The 13,282-nt window shown below is 34.8% G+C and overlaps 1 protein-coding gene across 2 annotated transcripts; it reads left to right on the top strand.

Moving 5' to 3' along the window:
- The first annotated feature begins 6,088 nt into the window (after positions 1 to 6,088).
- On the top strand, positions 6,089 to 12,216 carry LOC131051383 (pentatricopeptide repeat-containing protein At3g22690). 2 transcript variants are annotated; one of them, XM_057985879.2, is made up of 3 exons: positions 6,089 to 6,993; positions 7,573 to 9,207; positions 11,487 to 12,216. In XM_057985879.2, exons 1-2 carry the CDS (start codon positions 6,546 to 6,548, stop codon positions 9,165 to 9,167), a joined length of 2,043 nt encoding a protein of 680 aa, XP_057841862.2. In that variant the 5' UTR covers positions 6,089 to 6,545; the 3' UTR covers positions 9,168 to 9,207; positions 11,487 to 12,216. The 2 variants fall into 2 exon arrangements, with proteins under 2 accessions (XP_057841862.2, XP_057841861.2); XM_057985878.2 differs by lacking the exon at positions 11,487 to 12,216 and having other exon boundaries at positions 6,090 to 6,993; positions 7,573 to 10,197.
- Positions 12,217 to 13,282: the final 1,066 nt, after the last annotated feature.

Below are 13,282 nucleotides of genomic sequence, written 5' to 3' on the forward strand. Positions count from 1 at the left end.
GTTAAGATGAATTAATTAAATATTAATTCAATTAATTATTAATTGATGGTTAAATAATCAAATAAATACTAAGTATTCATTTAATTAAGTGGACAGATTTATGTGACTACAACTATAAATGAAATTGAACACTAGATCTAATACTAAATCATATTGAACCATAATCAAAATTGTAACTTTAACCCTAACCATAGTTACATTACAATCCTAATTACTTGATAGTGTTATTTAAACTCTAACCCTTAATATTGAATACAAATTTTATTAGGGATCAATTTGCTTTGTTATTAGGGTTCAATTTGGTTTACTTTAATTTAATTTATTAGATTTGTTTTAGTGTTCGATCTATTTATTAAAAGTTTATTTTAAGGACTATACATTCTAATTCTAATATTTAATTTCATTTTTGAAAAGATTTTAAAATAAATAAATAAATTATTATACTTATAAATTAATAAATGTTTCTTTATTTCATTTATTTACTACATTTATATGTTCTAGTTTGATTGAATTCTTGGATTACCTATTCATTCATTATAATTAATACAATATAAATTATTAATCTCTTCTATTTGCTAATTGCTTGAAAAAAACATATTCAATTACTATTACAAATCTACACGGCAAGTACTTGCCACTACGTGGCACTTGTTTTAAATATTTTGATAATCTCTAGTTGTTGAAGGCCTCTTCTTTCCAATTGATACTAATCACTGTTAGCAGTGTGTGGCTAGTAGTTTTCAGAAGTATTTTAGCAAAATAATATTTTAGATTTGTTGTTGTTGTTCTTGTTGGGTTTCTTGCTGTTGTAACAACGTATTTGTCTATAATAAGTTTGATTTTTCAATATGATATTTTTTAGGGAGTTATTTGTGTAAATTTCATTGCATTTAGATCCACCGATCATTGTAGAATTTGACAAATCTTGTTGAAATAATTATATTTCTTTAATTGTTATAAAAAGAGATTTTAAAATATCAATTTTGTCTTGGATTTTATTTTTTTGTTTGTTTAGAATTAGAACATAACATTAACCAATGCTAGGCAAGTTAAGGTGAATTACCTTTTAGGTGTAGTGCATAGCCCATTTTCAATATCCATAAAGTCCTTACATTTTTTGGAGAGATCAACCTTAATGCAAATACATTTTTGTTAGCAAGAAAAGAAAAAGTTATTGGATTTTATATAAATGACATGGCCTAAAGAGGATGCAATACAATCTAATAAAAGCCAACAAGGCAAAGGAAGACTAGGGAACTCAACACATACATGTATTCATAGGGATGTCTCTTCAAAGATTAAAAAGGCCTAAGTCCAAGGATTAAACAATAACAAGGAACAATGCATATACCAAGGACCATGCTTGAGGATGGCTTTTAAATGATTAGGTTCCACAACTCTAAAGATAAATAATTCCTTAGTGAGATTATGGATAGCATCAAGGTGGACCCCATTAAGGGGCCCTTCCTTGTTGACCCATTCTTTGAGCATGCTTCTAAAGGAATCCTCTTAACAAAATAACTAATTAAAATAAAATTTTAAAGCTATTTTCATGTATTATAAAATTCTAGATCAAACAATCCACTATATTAGCCAAGGATTTCAAAGAAATACTTTGTGAAATAATTTTAGAATGAACTTTTGAGAGCACATTTGGGGAAGCCATTATCCTATACTTTCAAACCATCAACACTAGTACCAACTACTATAGGGTTGGGATTTGAAGCTATTTAAAGATTGCCCTCACTTGAAGGTGAGAAAAATAAAAAAGCTTGCAATAAATACAAAGGACTATGCTAAATCCTACTCAAAGAGGAGCAATATGAAAGGTAATCAGAGTAAGAACATACATGTACTAAGCACAAAATCTTATCTCTAACTCCAAAACAATCTACTATAAAATATTTTAATAAAATCTATTTTATATAAATTTATGAAAAAAAATTTAAATTATAAGATGAATGAACTATGCCACTTTCAAGCTAATATTCAATAGGATAGAGAAAAGTACAACTAACAACTTTTTCTTACAAATAGAATAAAAGAATATTAACATTCACAAGGTCAAAGAAAGTCTAGGATAACAAACCATGTCTTTCTAGCTTTTAGAATCTTGATCTATTGTTAAGAAGCTTGATGACGAGCTCCCCTATTTTTCCAACCTTATCTTCTTCCAACAAATCTTGTAGGGGAGAGGGACCAGTAGTCGCGAGGGCTAACTTTGTCAACATGAAGTCATCACATGGAATATCGTAAGACCTCCATTTTTTCTATAAATGTAAAATGGACACTTAACTATCTACAACTAAGGTTTGAAGACGCGACTCATCATGCAACTCGTCAAAATAACGCGTCTAGTGCGAAGTGTCCAAAAAATGACTTTTTAAAGATTCGACCAAAGCTTAATCTAAAAATCCCTAGCAGTTGAATAAAAAAATATCATTTGTAATTAATACAATATCATATTTTTATGTAAAATATTACTTATATGCAACTTAAATGGACCAAATGGCTATTAGTAGTCATAAATGAGTGATCTCTAACTTTTATATCAAACACCAAAGGACTAATAGTTGAATACACAAAATTATTTGTTGTTAAAAAAACAACATATATTATATAAAATATAACTTATATTATATTAAACACAAGGGACCAATTGTTGAACACTAAAACCTTTGGAAAATCCCTCACATTTTATGGAGAACAACAAGGTATATATTGTGTTCACATTCTATATTTGCGATAAGAAATTATTAATATGATATACTCCAATGCATATATACATTGCTACCCCAATAGTTGTACACATAAGAATAATATTTTTTCACTATGATAAGAGTACTTGTTTAAGTGAGCATCTTGTTTTATAAATGACACACTTATAGTGGATAGCTATGATATTTTATTTGAAACAAAAAATGATTTATCTCACTTGTTAATGAATGTATTTATGCCATTTTTATATAACATTTACATGTTCTCTTGTGTTCAAGTATCGGTCCATTTTGACCAACATTTGGTAATATTTTATTTACATATGGATTATTTATTTACAATATATAGTATAAATATGTGGCAAGATTGGATATTATAAGCACAATTGCTATAATGACTATCAACTACTGAACCCTCTCCCCTAGCAAAATTGACACTAAAACATTTGCTTACTTAACAAAAAAAATCATATGATTCAATTTGTTTCTTTAAGTGGCCTCAAATTGAAAAATTCTTTGATGTGGAAGGACAATATTCATTGTCATAGAATCCTTGGAGTTTGGTGATCATAAGCTCAACCTATAGAAATGAGGGTTTGAGTTTGAACATGACAAAGGTGACAAGTTTTTATGATTTTCTTTCTATACCTTTAAAAATAATAAAAATAATTTAGTCCCAAAACAATGTTTTAGACATCTAAATGATACTCACTTTAAATCTTCATCCACAGTCACTTGAAATTAGACCATAGTCCAATATATGTTAAGATTAGCACGCCGAAAGATAATCAACATCATGAGAAGATACAACAAAAAGAAAATAGAGAAGCCACTCAAAGTACAATACTCTTGACACAAGAAAACCAAGAAATCTTTCAAACAATGCTCAAAAAACAGTTGCAAGGAAAAGGAGTCAATGGGCTGACCAATTCAAGCAAATAATTAATTGGAAGCATCAAGTTGACATCAATAATCCTCAAGGCACTCAATTCATGCAAAAGGTCTAGACCTAAGAGAAGTAGCAAGAATAACTTTCCGGCAAATCCATGGTGTGACAAAGAATGTAGGGCAACAAAGAAAATGGTCAAACTATGGGGCAATAACAAATAATATGTCAAGCTAGTGAGAATGAAAAAAGAGGTCTATATACAAACTAGAAGAAGATAACTGATTTTGCTTGGGAGACACAATCCAAGAGGCTTTTGGAGAGAGCTACAACAAAGAGACATAGTCAAGGAGAATAACATCACAAATCTTTAGTGGTTAGAATATGCAAAGAAACTTTATGAGAGAGTGCAAGATAAAGACTCTCCGTTGGTAATCAAGTCAAGAACTAAGCTCTTCACCTTAGACAATATTAAAGAAGGAATTAAAAAACTTGCAACAGGTAAAGCCCGAGATATATATGGCTTACAAGCAGAATATTTAAGATGGGGCATGGAAATTCTCACGCCACACATTAAAAGAATATTCAATGGGGTCATTCAAAATGGATTTCCAACAAATTGGACAACTAGTATTGTCATCCCCTTGCATAAGAGTGACAACATCAACAATCCTTCAAACTATCACACTATAAGGATCAATCCTCTTTTTGGTAAACTTTTTGGGAGCATGATAGAAAGACGAATCGGTATTTGGGCTGAAAAAGAGGGAAAGAGGGCGAAAGGACAAACAAGATTTAGATCGAAACATTCCACCATTGACCATTGCATTACCCTCATACACTTGATTGAAAAGGTTTGGGACAAACAAGGAGACAAAGTCTTTTGCTTCTTTGTTGATTTCAAGAAAGCTTTTGACACAGTACCTAGAAGTAAACTATGGAGCAGGATGGAAGAATTGAAAATTCCAAAACATTATAGAGCTGCTGTCCATAGGTTGTATGACCAAGTCTGGGCCAAATACCGAACCAAATAGGGATTATTGGAATGCTTTTGAAGTGACATTGGGGTCAAGCAGGGCTGCCCACTTTCTCTCACCTTATTTGGGTTATACATTGACAAACTAGAGGATTGGATAGATAAGTTTGGTGGAGGGGGAGTTCATTTCACCAACTATGTAATAAAGTTGCTCCTATATGATAATGATTTTATCTTAATGGCAAAATCAACACTAGATTTGGAGAAACACTTGAAGGCCTTAGAACTTTTTTGCCATGAGGCAGGGATGCAAGTAAACACTAGCAAAACTAAGATCATGATCTTTACCTTGAAGAGAAAGAAGGTTCATAGGGAATTTGTTTTTGAGGGCAGCCCATTACAAATGGTCAATGAATTTAAATACCTTGGCCTTGGTTTGCACAATAAACTCAGCTGGGAAACATGCAGAGTGAAAAGGATCCAAGGAGGATGGAAAGCCTTATACTCATTGCAAAATAGATGTAGAAGAGATGAGCTATGGGATTGGAAAACTAAAAAGACTCTCTTTGGCCTTCTTGTGGTTCCAGTGGTCTTATAAGGTTGTGAGGTATGGGGCAACAACACTTCAGAAAGTAAATGGAGGCAGATAGAGAGATTACAAAAACACTTAATCACAAATAGCCTCAAGATTAAATCATCTGTTCCATATGGGATTGTTCTATCAGAAGCGGGGGCTTTTCCTATTGAGGCAACAACTATGGTCTGATTACTAAGCTATTTAAAAAGAGTAGAAAACATGGAGACACATCGTTGGAAAAAAATAGTAGTGGAAGAGAAGCTAGAAAGAAGAAAGAAAACATGGATGAAACAAAACATTAAATGGTTGAATAAATAGAGTATTAGCATAAGTGATTGCCCAAATAACAAAAAGGAAATAACAAAAAGGAAATAAAAAAAATGTGCAAGGAAAGTTTAGAGAAAACATGTGGACATGACAACTTGGGAGAAAAAAAGAATATTATATCAAACATTTCAATCCTACACATGACCATACACAAAAGAATTACATTGGAATGGATATAAAATGGAAAGCAAAAATGTTAATTTCTCAAATCAGGACTAGTTCACATCAACTTAGGTGTGAAACCGGGCGATGGATGATACCTAAAGAGGAGTGGGCAGATAGAAATTGTAGATATTGCACCCAAGAGGTTGTGGAGAGAGAATGGGACTATATCATGGAATGTCTAGCTTACAATGGTATCCAAATTCACTACATTGACATGCTAAATGTAAGCACCTTGAGCAGTTTATTTGAAGAAGATAAGAAAACAAAATTCGCAGATTTATTGATCAAGTTACACAGTTTAAGATCGAAGATAAAAAAGAAATGGAAAAAGAAATTTAGCAAATTTTCTTTGGTATTTGCATACTCGTCTTTTGATATTTGCTCTTCTTTTACTGGCTACCGTAGGTCCCATAGACTCTTTGGCCTTGAACATTCATTCATTCATTTAAATACCAAAAAGTCCTCGCCTAATGGTATTTTACCCAGTAATTCTCACAGGTGGAGTCCCTCGGCCTAGCTTGCAACATGGCTGTTGATCAGTGGTATAAGCTCAGGGAGCCTCCGTAGAGATGACGGTATGAACATTAAGGATTAAAAAGTAGATTCAAGCGCTAGATACCTGATTATCGCTAGCTGAAAATAGAAGAATGAAGGTTCAGTTGTCTCTCTTAAGCTTTTGTTGATCCACACGGTTTTCATTTTGCAAAAAGCCACATTTACCATATAAAACTTCCTTTAAGTTATCCTAAATTGCAGCGTAAACAAGGCTGCCTGGAGGAAGCTCTGCACATTTTGAGCATTACAGACAAGATTGCTGAAACTTGTGCATGTATTTCTATATTGCAAGCCTGCATTGAGAACAAATCCTTATCAGTTGACAAAAGAATCCATGCCCACATGAACAAGATGGGGATAGGAAACAGAATTGTATATAACAAAATTGTAGACATGTATGCCAAATGCCGAAGGCAGGCAGATGCTCGCAAAGTGTTTGACCAAATGCCTGAAAGAGATGTCTGTGCATGGACCACCATGATTGCAGCTTATGCAAAACACGGTCCTGCAGAGGAGGCACTGAAACTATTCGACAATATGAAACAAATAGGAGTCATGCCTAATGGGTTCACCTTTGCCAGCATTGTTTCTGCATGCGCTAGCTTGGTGTCTTTGGAAAAGGGGGAGGAGATCCATGAAGAGATAAGGAGATGTGGGTTTGAATGTCATGTTCCTGTTGCAAATGCACTCTTAGATATGTATGTTAAATGCGAGAGACTAGACAGGGCACGCCGTGTGTTTGACGAAATGGCTCATCGAAATGTTGTATCATGGAGTGCCATGATTGCAGGCAGGTATATCTGATGGGATACTTTCACAAACTAGCTGTTTTTCCCATTAAAACACCTAAAAAAAAGCACAACAATTACAAAAGCAGAAAATAGAAAGAAAACAGAAATTACTAGATTCTCTGGTAAGGTTGGGCTCTTGCAAGTGACAATGAATTAGGCTCAAATTCTCACAGGCTGAAATTTCCCAAGCAGCTTCTTTCCCTGAAGATGAGCTCTATATCAACATTCCATTAAGGAAAAAGATAAACACTTGTCAAAATTGGCTTATTTCCCTGATAACGAGGTCTATATCAACATTCCATAGAGAAAAATGATAATTACTTGTCAAAATTGGCTTCTTTCGCAGATGATGATTTATATATGGTACTCGAAATGTCGTTAAGTTTAATACTTCTTCAAGCAGATTTTTCAGATATTCTCACAAAATATCAGATTTGTTATAATTTAAAGTGTTAACTGCAATTTTTTATGATTTTCCTCATTCATTAGCATACAATTTCTTATTTTCCGAAGGAAAAACGATCTGCAAACCATACTACAATTCTATCTCCGTCTCTTATAAATTTTCCTGATTGCAGGATATGCAGCACAAGGGGAACCTGAGGAGGCATTGGGTTTGTTTGGCAGAATGCAATTAATGGGTATTCGTCCCAATCAATTCACTTTTGCCAGTGTTCTCCCTGCTTGTACGAGATTCGGGTCATTGGAAAAGGGGATGGAGATCCATTTAGGGATAATAAGAGGTGGATTTTGTTCTAATGTGATCGTCATGACTGCACTAGTGGACATGTATGCAAAGTGCGGGAGCATGGAGAAGGCACGTGAATTGTTTGATGGAATGCAGGAACGAACGGTTGTCTCGTGGAATGTTATGATTGCAGGGTATGCCCATAATGGATTAGTTGACAAGGCGATGGAAGTCTTCAATGAAATGCCTCAACAGGACTTGTTGTCATGGAATTCCATGATTGCAGGGCTTGCACTGAATGGGAAAAGAGACAAGGCTCTGAAGCTTTATCAGCAAATGCAACTGGCAGGGTTGCGGCCTGATTCAATGACATTCACAGGTATCCTTCCGGTGTGTGCCAATTTTGCAGCTCTTGAACAGGGCAGGGAGATCCATGAAAAAATAATTAGAAATGGATTACATTCTCATGTTAATGTGGCTAATGCTCTCATTGACATGTATGGAAAATGTGGGACTATACAGAAGGCACGCTATTTGTTTGATAAGATGCATCACCGAGATGTTGTCTCCTGGACAGCGATGATCACAGGGTATTCCATGCATGGTTGTGGCAAGGAGGCCTTGGAACTCTTGGAGCAGATGAAAACCAGTGGTGTGAAACCCAATGAAGTCACCTTTGTTTGTGTTCTATCTGCTTGCAGTCATGCAGGTTTAGTGGATGAAGGCTATCAATGCTTCAAAGACATGAGTGAATTTTATAAAATCATACCTAGAATGGAGCACTATAGCTGCATGGTTGACCTTCTTGGTCGTGCTGGGCGTCTTGATGAAGCACGTGACTTTATCAACCAAATGCCAGTACAACCTAAAGCTGCTGTGTGGAAAAGTCTGCTTAGTGCCTGTAGGTTATACAATAATATAGAGCTAGGGGAATGGGCAGCAGAACACGTTTTTGAGTTGGACTGGAAAAACGCAGCACCTTATGTGCTTCTCTCAAACATGTATGCTGTAGCTGGTAGGTGGGACACCATTGAAAGAGTACGGAGAATGATGAAAGACAGAGGCATACAAAAGACACCCGGATGCAGTTGGATTGAAGTTAACAAAGAGGTTCACAATTTCATTGGAGGAGACAGGTCACACCCAGAAATACACAAAATTTATACAAAGTTGGAGATATTGTCTCGGGAGATGAAGGTTGCAGGATATGTTCCTGATATAAGGTTTGTATTAAACGATGTGAAGGAGGAGGAGAAGGAAGAAATTCTTCGCCACCATAGTGAACGGCTTGCAATTGCATTTGGGCTCATAAATACACCTCCTGGAACAATCATTCGAATTGTCAAAAATCTTAGAGTATGTGGCGACTGCCATTCTGCAAGCAAGTTCATCTCCAAGATCACTGCAAGAGAAATTGTTGTAAGGGATGCCAACCGTTACCATTGTTTCAAAGATGGACAATGTTCCTGTGGAGATTATTGGTGATGCCAAGTGTGACAAGCTCATAACATAAGGTTGCATAATGGTAAGACAATCGTATTGTTTTACTCCGGTTCCAGTATATACATTCAAATATGGAGAACTTAAATTATTTTCAAAATATTTCTTGGCAAAATGCCATTGCCTGAACTGTCATTGTTTGGATTTCAATCAAAATGGGCATGGTGAGAGGGTCCTCAACATATTTCAAATTTTCAACAAATGCAATTAGCAGGTGTCCGAACCTGAAGACAACTAGTATACTTCTAATGGAAGCAAAGATGGCATCTTTTGGAACCGATATGGATATCCTTAAAATTAATTATTGAAGTGCATGATGGGCGATGGCATTGCCGCGACCATCCTGATGCTCATGAAATGTATGGGAATACAGCAATAATTAGAATAAGCTGTTGAATACAACATAAAAGATAATTTGGGGCCAACTATGTTTGCAGGCCATACTAAAGTTAAACACGATTCTGGAAAGGAAAACCCCAAACTCTTCGAACTGGTAAAACATTCTTGCAGTAAAATTTTATCATATCATCTTACGGGCTTGGTTTCTGTTTTGCCAACGTGTTGCAATGCTGATCAAGTGGATTCAGAAGCTTCAGTCAGATGAAATAATATAATCACACATATCCCTCAATGAAGCATTATAGCTGCTTTGATTTTCATTACTGTGCTGGATACTGGGGTGAAGCCAAATACCGTATTGACAAAATGCTAGCAAGATCTAATTTGTCGACTGAAGTTGTTTCCTTGGTCCCTGAAATATACATAATCTAGGATAATCCATTTCTAAGTTGGACTCTAAAAGAACTTGAACCTTTGTGCTTCTGTCATGCTTGTCACAACTGGCAGGTGAAGTACAGCGGGGTACTAAAGACACCTAGAAGACCTTGGATTGATATTATTAAACCAGTTTGTGCTTTTCTTCACAGAGTGAAATCTGATCTGTAAATGTAGAAAATCCATATTGAGGTTGGATTTGTTTTTAACTTAGAAAGTGACAAGAATGTTTTTGATGCCAGGAATTGTTGCAAGATGCAAAGTAGAAGAGAAGAATACTTGCTGTAATACTGAAAGATTGACAACTCACTTTGGTCTAATAATTATGGACTTGAATGTGCAAGAGGACTATATTATCAGTACAGAACCAACACGTGGCATTGCAGTCAGGATATTACTTGGAACTATCATGATACATCTGTAACTGCCCTGATAATAACATAACCACTACCTTGCTCTATTTAGCTGTTTAGTCATTGTGCAAAATGTTCTTTTTGGTTGAAGTTTTGTTGTCGATGAATTCCAAGTTGGTTGATAATTCTTTGGATCCTTATAGATCACATCTTTCCTGTTTAAGAAGCTTTTGAGTTCCTATCAAAGTTGTGTTTTAAGGGATGTGAGAAGATTTATCCCTCTTCTCCTTGAGGCACATCTTGCTTGTCTTGATGCCTTTCTCTTCATATAAATTTGCGAAGACTCTTGTAGATCTCCTTGTCACTTCAACTTTGTTTGCAATGTATCCAAGAGGTCTCCTTGTGCATCCAAGCGAAAAGATAAATTTCAATAGATGGTAGTACGTGTCTTTTCTCTTTATTGAACGTACAGTTCATATAAATGCAACTTTCCACAACTGGCTGCTAAGTACATCCGTATTAATGGAGTTCAATCTTGAAAGCATTTTCTTAACTTGCTCGAATATGGTGAATGCTCTTCATCTTAGAGGTTTGAACTTTGTAGCTTCTCCTTGTAGTCTTTCCCTATTTATGTCCAATCACAGCTTGTCTCCCATTTGGAATATATGTTCTTGATGGTATTCTTCCACTCGAGATGGATTTGCTTAATTATCGTGATGACTTCCACTGCTCTTGTGACTTTTGAGTCTCATCTTTTGCTGCACTTCAAAAGCAACATTAAGTAGGTTAGTAGACAAATAACCCAAATATGTTGAATGTATGCCAAAGATCGATCTAATATCCATGCTTGTTATTATAGTCTCTTGTTTGCTGAACGAGGGTTTTTATTTACAACTTTTGTTTGCTCATTTGTTCAAGCATAAAAAGGTTGTACTCCTCCCTGGAGCTTGCTATTTGTTTTGCTTCCCCGTTCCCCATGGTAGTCCAAAGTTTTAACAAAAATCTTGCATCCTTGTTTGATACGAGAGCTGCGGGCACATCAAAATACACTTCAACATTAGGAGAAATTGCTCTAACAACTTCTTCAACTTTTGTAGATTTCTTTTGAAGACTTAAAATTACACATTCCCTTGAATATGTCTACAAAATATTACTCATGTCTATTATTTTGACACAGGGAAACCTATCGCATCCTTATAAATGGCCGAGAGAGGGGTTGAGGAAGTACACATGAAAGGAATTAAAAGGGAAGTCCTCTTTCCTATGACATGAGACAAGGTGCCCTACTCTTGACATTAGTTATGTTGGCAGGTTAGTATGGCTTGCATTCACAACCATTAATTGGGTAAGACAAGCATTGAGAGCATAACATGGTGTCACCCTGTCCTCATTTATGAGGTCTTTAAGGTTGCGAAAAAGAAGCAAGAGGAAAGAGAAATTTGTTGCAACTACTCAAGAGACATGTACACAAAATAATGTGGGAGCTTGGAGGAGGTGTGAAGGTTGGATGAAATCAGCAGAAATGTGTTCTTATGAAATACCCTGAAAATTTATTTTCTTTAAATAGAACCTCCTAGTGGAAGTTGGAACAAATAATGGGGTTTTGTTATTAATTGTTAAAAGTCATTGGTAAGATTTTATTCCCTGGTGGTTCTTTTGGTAAGACATAGTTTCCATTTGCTTCTATCTAAAAGATAATGCTTCGAAGGAAAAGAAAAGATTTAAGTTATTTGTTCGAAAGCTAAGTACTTGGGCGTGGGAGGCTTGTTTAGGTGAATGGAAGAATAAGGAAAAACACTAATGGGAGCAAATAATTAGTTTAGTTATATAATGAGCTTGATTTTACGAGGCCTCGGGCTTGTGAAAACTGGAATCTTGGAAATCTTGCTTATACGTTTGCCAAAAGTTATTCCTTGTCTTTATGTTCATGTGGTACGTGATTCAAGAAGCAAGGTCTTGTATTGATTTGAGATCTTTGAATAAGTTTCAAGTCATGTTTATGGTTAAACTATTTACTTGTATGAATCAAATTGTAATTGCTCCTATGTGTTCGTAACACTATGTTTTACTCCTTAATCTTAGTGATGAATCTTTTCCGAGATATCGTAGACAGCCATATTGGATTGTTTTCTTAAAATCTATATTTCTAGTAAGGAAGAAGATTTAGTAAGAAGGTGTGGTATACTCAAATCCAATATTTTTATGAATGTAGGTACTTAAGAAAGGATACAATACTTATGCTCCTTTTATTGGCTACATTAGTCAGTCTTGAATACAATATGATATTTATAAATAAATGCTTCGATAAAGGGTCTATAAACTTGTCTTGTTTCATTACTGATCCCAATTTGTGGTTAGGTACTTAAGAAAGGATACAATACTTATGCTCCTTTTCTTGACTACATTAGTTAGACTAATTGACAACCTCTTTTGAGTTTACATGGTCTCATGCTAGCTCTTGAATATTTAATTATTTAGGGAATTCACTGAGATGTGAAATTTTAGTTATAGGTTGGGATTTTATTGGAAATACTTGATCTATCTCATGTTAATTCGGTATAAATTATGTAAGATATCAACTAACAAATCATGTGATTTCAGTCAACTTATTAAAGGATCTACATATACTAGTTCATTACATGTTTATTTGAGATGGTAATGAGAATGTTACTATGAGTATCAAAACATGTGGGTTATTATACTTCACAATTTATAACATGTTGAGACATCTTAGTATATAATTTGTAGTATAACAACTAGATATGTACATAATGGCCTTGTCTTAAGGGAAGTATGTTAATCTCTATTTTTTTGAAACTTGTACGGTCTTGGGCCTAAAATTGTTGAGCAAATCGTCAATGGGGTTGTGATAATGTTCTAAACCTAAAGAAAATTACATGCTAGCAATAGTAGGATGTATTTACATTTTGGTTGTGTGAAACACTTACTACTCACCACTAATGTCATATTTAG

The sequence above is a fragment of the Cryptomeria japonica genome, chromosome 11, assembly GCF_030272615.1.
Source record: "Cryptomeria japonica chromosome 11, Sugi_1.0, whole genome shotgun sequence".
NCBI classification, from domain to species: Eukaryota; Viridiplantae; Streptophyta; class Pinopsida; order Cupressales; family Cupressaceae; genus Cryptomeria; species Cryptomeria japonica.